This window comes from Myotis davidii, unplaced genomic scaffold (genome assembly GCF_000327345.1).
Source record: "Myotis davidii unplaced genomic scaffold, ASM32734v1 scaffold332, whole genome shotgun sequence".
NCBI classification, from domain to species: Eukaryota; Metazoa; Chordata; class Mammalia; order Chiroptera; family Vespertilionidae; genus Myotis; species Myotis davidii.
This window is the reverse complement of record NW_006285779.1, coordinates 3,926,777-3,936,438: the sequence shown is the minus strand read 5'-3', so window position 1 is coordinate 3,936,438 and position 9,662 is coordinate 3,926,777. Positions and strand designations below refer to the sequence as shown.

General features: G+C 55.2%; 2 protein-coding genes across 6 annotated transcripts in view; both read left to right on the top strand.

Annotated features, from left to right (window-relative positions):
* Nucleotides 1-6: 6 nt before the first annotated feature.
* Nucleotides 7-4,956, top strand: LOC102756256 (chromosome unknown open reading frame, human C10orf2). 2 transcript variants are annotated; one of them, XM_006756543.2, is made up of 6 exons: nt 7-1,681; nt 1,860-1,892; nt 2,013-2,100; nt 2,247-2,354; nt 2,663-2,804; nt 3,727-4,956. In XM_006756543.2, exons 1-6 carry the CDS (start codon nt 439-441, stop codon nt 4,039-4,041), a joined length of 1,929 nt encoding a protein of 642 aa, XP_006756606.1. In that variant the 5' UTR covers nt 7-438; the 3' UTR covers nt 4,042-4,956. The 2 variants fall into 2 exon arrangements, with proteins under 2 accessions (XP_006756606.1, XP_006756605.1); XM_006756542.2 differs by having other exon boundaries at nt 1,860-2,100.
* Nucleotides 4,957-7,286: 2,330 nt separating this feature from the next.
* The window catches only part of LZTS2 (leucine zipper, putative tumor suppressor 2), a 9,783-nt gene continuing 7,407 nt past the window's right edge, over nt 7,287-9,662 (top strand). For 2 of the 4 annotated variants that reach the window (XM_015559341.1, XM_015559339.1), the window contains exon 1: nt 9,166-9,375. In XM_015559341.1, coding sequence (XP_015414827.1) covers nt 9,310-9,375 — 66 coding nt within the window. In that variant the 5' untranslated portion in view covers nt 9,166-9,309. Of the gene's footprint in view, nt 7,578-9,165; nt 9,376-9,662 lie in introns of those variants that run through there. The other 2 variants (XM_015559340.1, XM_015559342.1) reach the window with 2 other exon arrangements.

The following is a 9,662-nucleotide window of genomic DNA, read 5'->3' as shown; positions in this document are numbered from 1 at the left end:
GTGGCGCCCTAGTCGTGTCGTGCCCTTTGGGGGCAGGGGCCGCGGAGAGAGCCCCTGCTTGGGGAGCTGGAGCAGGGGGGCCGCGGAGAGACCGCCGAGGGCTGCAGGGATGAGGACGACGCAGAGACCCCGCGGAGGGCAGTAGCGGTGTAGAGAATCAGGAGAAGGCGTCATCGGTGAAGGGCTGCGATGGGAGAAGCTGTGAAGGGGCCAGACAGGGACCGAGGCGTGAAAGGATCGTGCAGATGGCCTGGGGTACAAGCAGCAATGTAGAAGGGCCGACGAGGATTCAGACAGGTGTGTATGAGGGAGAAGTTTGAAGAAAGGGAGAAGCCACCTAGGGTGCCGTGTGGAGCATCCCTAGGGTCTGATTACGGAAGGTACCTGCACCAGGCACCTAAGGCATCGGAAGCAGGGGCTTCCGCCATTTGACTAGGAATGTGGGTCCTTCTCCGATGTGTGTACCCGCTCCGTATCCTGCTGTCCCTGCGCGGGAAGTGGATGGGCTGGAGGGGCCTGCCTCGAAGCTTGGTCCCAGGCCCTCCTCGAAGACGGTACAGGAAGGAGGCTCTCCCAGCCCTGGAGGTGCCAGTGTTGCCTGTAACTGCAACGGAAATCCGCCAGTATTTGCGGGCACACGGGATCCCCTTCCAGGATGGGCACAGCTGCCTGCGGGCACCCAGCCCCTTTCTGGGAGCCTCGCAGCTCAAGGACCAGACTGGTGCTACCACTTCCTTCAGCCTCTACATCAACAAGACCACAGGCCGCTTTCTCTGCATGACCAGCCTAGCAGAGGGCAGCTGGGAAGACTTCCAGGCCAGCGTGGAAGGGCGTGGGGATGGAGACAGAGAGGGATTACTGCTGAGTGAAGCCCCAGGAGCTGAGGACGGCGAGGAGGTCCGGAGGATCTGGGACCGAGCGGTACCTCTCTGGGAGCTGCCTGAGCAGGAGGAGGCGCAGCTGGCTCGTGTGATGTTTGGCCTTACCAAGGTGACAGACGACACACTCAAGCTTTTCGGTGTGCGGTACCTGCGGCCTGCTCGGAGCCTTGTCTTCCCTTGGTTCTCCCCTGGAGGTTTGGGATTACGAGGCCTAAAGCTCCTAGGGGCGGAAGGCCAAGGGGATGGAGTGCACTATGTGGAGACCACCATTCCTCGGCCTGGTGCCTACCACAATCTGTTTGGATTACCGCTGATCGGTCGTCGAGATGTTGAGGTGGTACTGATGAGTCGTGAGCTGGACTGCCTGGCCTTAAACCAATCCACAGGGCTGCCCACTCTTGCCCTTCCCCGAGGAACAACCTGCTTGCCCCCTGCCTTACTCCCTTACCTCGAACAGTTCCGACGTATCGTGCTCTGGCTTGGGGATGACCTTCGGTCCTGGGAAGCTGCCAAGTTGTTTGCCCGCAAACTAAACCCCAAGCGATGCTCCTTGGTGCGGCCTGGGGATCAGCATCCCCGCCCCCTGGAGGCCCTAAACCGAGGCTTAAATCTTCCTCGAATTCTGCGCTCTGCCCTGCCCGCTTGGCACAAGTCTATTGTGTCTTTCCGGCAACTTCGGGAGGAGGTACTAGGAGAACTGTCAAATGTGGAGCAGGTAGCTGGCGTTCGCTGGAGCCGCTTCCCAGACCTCAATCGGCTCTTGAAGGGACATCGGAAGGGCGAGCTGACAGTCTTTACAGGTTACCCTTTGGGAAATCACTGCTTGGGTGGTGGCAGAGGATCAGGTGACATGTGGGTTTGGACTACTGTAAATGTTGAGGGGGCGTTTCCTCCCAACTTTGAGGCCCTGCTCCATGTCTTGGTTTCAAGGGTAGGACTTCCCTCCCTCACCGAGGTCTGTGTTCAACCCCCCTGCAGGGCCAACAGGCAGTGGAAAGACGACATTCATCAGTGAGTATGCCCTAGATTTATGTACCCAGGGGGTGAACACGCTATGGGGTAGCTTTGAGATCAGCAACGTGAGATTAGCTCGGATCATGCTAACACAGTTTGCTTTGGGGCGGCTGGAAGAGCAACTGGACAAATACGATGAGTGGGCCGACCGCTTCGAGGACCTACCCCTCTATTTTATGACTTTCCATGGGCAACAGAACATCAGGTAAGATTCCCAGGCCTGGGGTTTTTAAAGAATGGGAGGGCAGGAGAACAGACCCTGGGGTTTTCAGAATGCTGGCTTTCTGCCTGGGTTGGATGGGAGACTACTTGTAATTGACTCTTGAATTCATTGCCTCTTCTTCTTCCCAGGACTGTAATAGACACAATGCAGCATGCGGTCTATGTCTATGACATTTGTCATGTAGTCATCGACAATCTGCAGTTCATGATGGGTCACGAGCAGCTGTCCACGGACAGGTGACATCCTTTTGTCTATCTGGAACCCACTTGAACACACATGTCTTCTCAGGCAGCTGGCCCCTAGGCACTCACACTGTACTCTCTTGTTTTTTGACACGTGTCCAGACATACCCCACTCCATGTCTTTATGAGGCGTGGGGTGTAGCAGCAGGAAGTATGGACAGGGACCTAAGTGTGAGTCCTTGGGTAAAGAGTATAGAGTGGGGTTGTGGTGCTTTGTGGAGATGTGAATGAATCAAGAGTATGTGTATATTCTTGTCCTGTCGATACCTGATAACCTCTTTGCTTTGTTGTGGTGGGTGTAGGATTGCAGCTCAAGACTACATTGTTGGGGCTTTTCGGAAGTTTGCGACAGACAGTAACTGCCATGTGACACTGGTCATTCATCCCCGGAAGGAGGATGATGATAAGGAACTGCAGACAGCATCCATTTTTGGTTCAGCCAAAGTAAGTGACCTTTAGAGGAGCCCAAGCTTTGGAAAGTAGAGCGGCAGGTGTGACGAGGCATAGTCCTTAGTTAGCCTTAAATCATCTTGATTTCATCTGGAAGAGGCAGCTGGGGCCATGACATGAGGAATATAAAGGCGAATAATTGTAGGTCCTTTCCTCTCCTTCCCCTCCAGGAGCTCACATCATCTAGTGGGGAAAACAGTGAGACAGTGATTACAACTCAGTCTGATAAAAGCTATGATAGGTAGCACAGGTATTTGGGGAACAAAGAGAAAAGACATCTGAGTCATCCTGGGATATCTGGGGAGACTTCCTAGAGGAGGTGTCAGTAAAGGTTGGGTTGACTTTTGGCCAATAGTGGGTATTTAATAACTAAATGGGAGGGCCTTCTGGGCAGCAAGACCAGCCCAATCCTGGAGCTTCCGAGGTACACTGAATGCCTATTACATGCCAGGCCTGGGCTGGGCACAGGGAACACAGGGCGAGCAGCACAGACCATGTGCTACGATGAAACAAACATGGAGCTGGGGAAGAGAATAACACTGAAGTAGAAAGATGGTGGTGCCTTCTTTATTTATGGAGATTAAGAATGGTCTCTCTGATAAAGTGAGACATTTACTCTAAGACCTCAATGATAAGAAACTGGGGTTGAGTGGGCTGATGGGCTGTATAGGAGAAGTGTTACAAGCAGAGGGAACCGCAGGCACAAAATCTGGGGATGGTAGCAAGATTGCTAAGGAACTGAAAAACTCAAGTGGCCCCAGCATCATGGTCAATAGTTCAAAAAGCTTTGATGAAAAGGGAAAGTACTTTTTCCTTTCCCCATTCTTGCCACTTCTCCCTACCTGCTCGACCTTCCTTTCTGCTTCTCTCATATGTCTTCTCACTGCTCCTTCATCCTCTGCTCCCTGTCCCTCAGGCAAGCCAGGAAGCAGACAATGTTCTGATCCTGCAGGACAGGAAGCTGGTAACTGGGCCAGGAAAACGATACCTGCAGGTGTCCAAGAACCGTTTTGATGGAGATATAGGTGTCTTCCCACTTGAGTTCAACAAGAGTTCTCTCACCTTCTCCATACCACCAAAGAGCAAGGCCCGGCTCAAGAAGATCAAGGATGACAATGGCCTAGTGGCCAAAAAGTCCTCTTCTGGTAAAAAGGGGGCTGTGCCCCGGAACTCTGAGACTTTCTCGGGTGAGGCCCCCAACCAGCCAGACCCCTCCCAACTTTCAAGGTGAAGGAGGTACAGAGTAGGACACTGGAGCGAGCCTGACAGGACAGGTTGGGGCACAGGCTCTTCCTTGGCCCTCTGCTAGGACTGCCTCTGTCCTGTGGTCCTAAGTATGGGCCCTTCTCAGTGTGAAGGGCCTAGCCCAGGGCAGGGTCCCCTAGTGAGAATTCAGTTTAGCAGATATTTGAGAAACTGCTGTGTGCCAGGCTTTGTTCTAGATCTGGGAATACAGCACTGACAAGACAGATGAAGTCCCTGCTTCCATTGAAACTGCAGTCTGGTGAGAGTACAAGATAAGTTAATGGACAAATAAACACAAAACATAATTTCAGGTAGTGAAAAATTCGATCTGAAAAAAAAAATAGTAATGCGATAGTGCTTACAGGCTAGTTTAGATTAAGGTCTGAAAAGGTGTCTCTGAACAGAAGACCTTGGAGCTGGGGCCTAAAGAACTAGTATTGAGCCATGTGGACATCTGGAGAAAGAGGGATCCAGGTAGAAGGAAGAGGAAATAGGCCCTGAGGTGGGAATGAGCAAGTTGAGTTCGAAGCAGTGAAGTCAGGCCCCCTGAACCTGGAGAAGAGGAGAATTCTTGCCAAAATTCCAGCCTAGGCTTTCGGAGCCACAGGGTGACATGGTGGGTACCAAGCTCCTCCGCTCCCCACTCTGGAGCCTGCTGTGCGGTGGCACTCACTATCATTGGATCCTAGGTCCTTGGCTCTGTAACATCAGGGCCTGTAATGAAGGTGGAAGCTTGGCCAGAGAGCCATGGAAGAAAGCTGTGAGCCCAGAGTGCCTGCCACCTGGACACTGATTGTATGGAATGCTGCCTCTGACCACTTGAGTGGATGCAGGCATAACTTTTTGTAGAGCCTTTCCCAGTTTTATTGGAAAAAAAAAAAAAAATGTTTTTTCTCATTGCCTTTGTTTCTGTGCTGCTTCTTATTTGTCCACTAGGTGTCTCCCCAGTCAAAGTGGATTTTCTCACTTTGAATTGGGAGTGGATGGGTCCCCTCCTGCCTGAGCTGTGTGCTCCCAAGGAAGCAAAAGCATTAAAGGGCCTTCACACACGCACTCCTTTCCGCCTCTTCTTGGCTTGGGGAAGACAGGATGGTGCCTCTGTCTCCGTTTTCCCTGAGGATCTTCATCTGACCTGACCTGCTGTCTCTCTGTGATATGAGCCACTCACTGAGCTCTCAATGTGGACTCAGGCTCAACGTATTCTTATCTGGCCCCCCATCCATTTTCACCCTCCTGTACCTTCCTTTTTTAAATATATTTTATTGATTTTTTACAGAGAGGAAGGGAGAGGGATAGAGAGTTAGAAACATCGATCAACTGCCTCCTGCACACCCCCTACTGGGGATGTGCCCACAACCAAGGTGCATGCCCTCGACCAGAATCGAACCCGGGACCCTTAAGTCGGCAGGTCGATGCTCTGTCCACTGAGCCAAACTGGTTAGGGTCTCCTGTATCTTCTTAGCGTTTCTCTTATGTTTGTGTGTGTGTGTGTGTGTGTTGGAATACATAGGGCTCTTGTTTGAAAAACCAGAAACTTGGCCCTCTCTCACCCCAGTCCACATGCACACACACACACACACACACACACACACAGACATGTCTAATTCTAGAAGTTCGAGGAGAGGTATAGGACTCCTCATTTTTAACAAGGAGATGGGAAAATATGAGAGACCCTGTCAGAAATATTCCTAAATGACACCTGCATCTCATTTCCTCTGATATCCTAAAGTTCCATTTTCCCTTTAGATTTGCCAGCAAGTGTGGTGAGAATGCAAGACGTTCTGAGGGGCCTGGGGAGAAAGAACCCTTTTGTAAGGTTGGGAGTTTGGTTCCCTCTCTGAAGCAGTGCTGCCTTACCAAGGTCTCCCTGTCAACCCAAGAAGGGGCTTCTGGAACCCTGTAGAAGGGTCTGGGATCTCTGGTCTTTTATGTGTGAGAACTATGGCTACAATTGTCTCCTGAAACACACAGAGCAAAGCTGTTTTCTGTGGGGGAAGAACCGGGGGGGAAGGGAGGAGAGAGCTCCTCCAGGGCCTCCCTTCTTGGGGGTCTCTCCCAGACTGGCTGGAGCCAGGCCTCCTAATCCTGCGGTAATCATTCCCAGCCGCTGGCTGATCTAGGCCTCATCCAAGGTCTCTAACACTGTCAGCCATGCCTTCCAGATGTACGCCACCAGGTCAGTCCTACCTATAAGGACATGGGTTCCACATTCTGGTCTCCCTAGAATGCCTGACATGCTCTCAGGAAATTAGGGGTTTCCATTAAGGGACCTTTGTGAGATCTCTGTGAAGTGGGGATAGAGGGCTTGTCTGTTTGTCTTGCCCCACCCTCCTAGCAGACACCCCCACATAGCACAAACCAGAATGTCGGGGCGGGGGAGGGGGAGCTAATGCTCCCGAAACCCACACCTTATACAAACCCATTGCATTTCACAACTGTCAAACTCAAGGTGAGCCCACCATGTGTTCAGGAGTGCTTGGAGCCCCGAACGCAGTGGGAGGGATCCCTGGGAGCCACTGTCCCTGTACCCAGCCAAAGCGACTGAGGCAGTGCCCTGCCTATGACCACGTGGAGGTTAAGCGTCCCCCTGAGAGCTCAGGAAGGGCCTGGCCAAGCAGGGCCCAGGGGACCTGCACCCCTTCAGCTTCAGTGTCAGACTTGGCTGAGGGGCTGTTGTGGTCCTCCAGCAGCTTCTTTACTGTGGATGGGTTTGAGGAAGGACTACACGCCCTGGATTCTTGCTGTCCAAGAAGTAAGGCTATAAATATGGCCCAGATAGCTGTAGACACCTCAGGCTGCCTTAGGTGCCATGGAGGGAGGGAGCTCTAGGTGCCTCCCTGAAATACAGGCCAATTTCCTGTTTGTGCCCGTGGGTGGAACTTTATGAGTTTAAGGGAAGCCAGGCTCTGCTCTGTAAGGAACCAGAGCCGGCAGCTTGCTCACCTGGGCAGACACCTACTCCCAGGGCGAGCTAGGTGCTGGTTCTGCTTAGGCAGCCCCAGCCCCAGCTGTGAGGGGGAGGAGAGGCGGGTCTGTCTTGGTGTAACCCGAGCCTCCTTTGTCTGCTTCCCAGGGATTTTCCCGTGTCTGGGGAGTGGGCCGAGAGCGGACCAGGTTTGACAGAGCAGGGATAGGCGGCAGGAAAGCCCTATAGCCAGCTTGGTTAGGATGGCCAAGTAGGTAGCTTAGCTCTCAATCACGTGCTACTCGCCCCATCCCCAGGTCTAAAGCCAAATCACTCCAGTAAGTTGTGAAGCCAGAGGGCAGCCTCGGGCCACCTCCGAGCTACTGCGGGGTTGGGTTCTGGGTCGGCTGTTGAGGGGGTGCGGGGCAGACCACTCCCTTCCTTGGGTCGGGGGCGCGGCCTCAGCGGCCCCGCCCCGCTCCACCAGGCCGGGCCTGGGGGGCGCCCGGAGCCCGGAGCGGGCTTGAAAGCCGGCGAATCTGCGGCGAGAAGGTGCCCGCGCTGGAGCAGGAGCAGGAGCCGGGCAGGAGCTGGAGCGGCGACGCAGGTGGCATCGGGTGAGTGGTGGGGCCGCAGGGGCGTAGGAACTCGCGCCTCCCACACCTCCCGGCACCAGAGGAAACTTTCCCGTCTGGCGAAGCTGGGGGTTGGGATGAGGAGGGGAGTTCCCCACGCCAGGGCGCAGGCGAAGTGTCTGAACAGGAAACCGACACGGAAACCCACGCACGCGTGCACTCAGACCCATGCACGCACTTGGGACGCACGAACACACGTGCACTCAGGAAAGGACGCGCTCCGTGGGTTGCTCTTGCAGTCCTTGGAGCAGCGTCGCGGGCCCGCGCGGACCCCAGCGGACAGGGATCTCTGCTGTCGCGTAATTGACCATTGACGGGGGTGGGAGAAAGGGCCGACCGGTCTCGGAACGGGGTGGGCCAGGTGGGACACCTCACACGGCTCCTACTGCCCCAGGGCCTGCAGGTGAAGACTAAGACGTAAACAGGCACCGAGCACGTGATCACGTTACGGACAAGTGGGCTGTGCTTCCCCCCACCCCCGCAACAGGGCGAGGACGGCCCTCCCCCGTCCAGGGCGAGTTTTCCGGGTCCCTTGCGGGGACTGTATTCCATTCTCCGCCTAGAGAGGTGATAAACCCTCCTCCAGAAACGGGAGCACAACGCCCCCTGGAGTTGGGGTAGCGCAGGAGAACGGGAGACGGACTGGGGTGGGGTTACCTGGGCTCCTGCCCTCCTTCTCGCCAACACATTCGTGGTGCACTCATCCCTGAAGGTATGGGGCGGGGGGGCCACTATCCTTGACGGCAGAGGACAGCAACCTGCCCCCCCATTCCCCGTCCCATACCTCCAGCCTGGGTAGCAGCTGGCTGAACACCCGTCGGTTCCCTTCCTACTAAGACCCCTCCTTGCAGAACTGGGAGCTCCTCCCCCCAAGGTAGGAGCAGAAAACCCACGCACGCAAGAGTGGGAGTCCCCCCCCCCCCAAAGAATGCGGGAGCATAATCCTCTGCTCAGTCCTGGAGTGGGCCTATGCCCCTCAGGCAGGGGGAGGACGAGTCCTCCGCGAACATGAGGGAGGGGGCAGAGGCCACTAGCCTCCCTCCTTGCCCCACCCCCCACCCCTACGCACACGCTGAGCCCAGCTGCGGCTGGAACTTCTGGGCCTGCTGCCAGAAAGGGGAGGCGGCTCCGGGTGCCCCAGGAGGCTGGGATCTGGGCAAGACCAGAGGAGGGGGTCTCCACTGGAGAGAGGGGCCCCCGTCTATTCTTGTGAGGCTGAGGATCTGGGGTGAGCCCGAGGGTGGCTGGGCTATGTTTCCCTTTCCAGGGAAAAAGAAAGAAAAACAACCCTTTCCATAGAGCTAAAAATAGAGCTGAGCGTCGGCCAGGTCTGTGGCCTGGAAGGGGAGGGTGGGGGCAAGATGCTTCTTCCTGGGGCAGAGGAGCTCTGGCAGGCCTGGCCCTGGTGGTGGTGGTGGTAGGTAGGGGTGTGGGGGCAGGAGGCTGTCCTTGCCCAGGGATGCTGGCATCAGCTGACCCGCCTAGGTCACAGAGACCCCTACAGGAAAGTATGCGCGGAAGAATGTTTGAGAAACGTGTGCGGGTAAGAAGCTGCGACTGTGAATAAGACCGTCAGTGTGCGAGAAAGATGCTTAGGAGAGGAAGTGCGTTTAAGATTGTGCCTGGGTGCAAGCAAGGACTGCGAGTTGTGCAAGCCTGTGCACAAGTAGCCGTGTGACTCCGACCGAGTCTGTGTGAGTCGTCCTGAAAGATTATGGAAAGTCGGAACATGGCACCAGGAGATGAATGCGCTCTGATTTGTGGCTGTGTGAAGCCGAAGGTGGGGAAGGTTGTGTTTGTTCTTTGCCAGAGGTTGAGAATATCGGTGACCCCGACAAGACCGTGGAAATTTGTGAGGCTGGTGTGGGTTTGGACCCGTGATTACCCCAGTGATTGTTGAAGGGCCAGGGGCTACCTCTGCGAGCAATGACCTTCCTCCTAGCTGCTAGGACCCAGCAGATGACCCTGAGGGAAGGCTGGAGAGGGTCCAGTGCGGTGGAGTCGGCTAGGGGCCACGCCGAGGTCCGGGGGCGGGATTACTGGCTGTGTTTTCCGAAGCCACCAGGT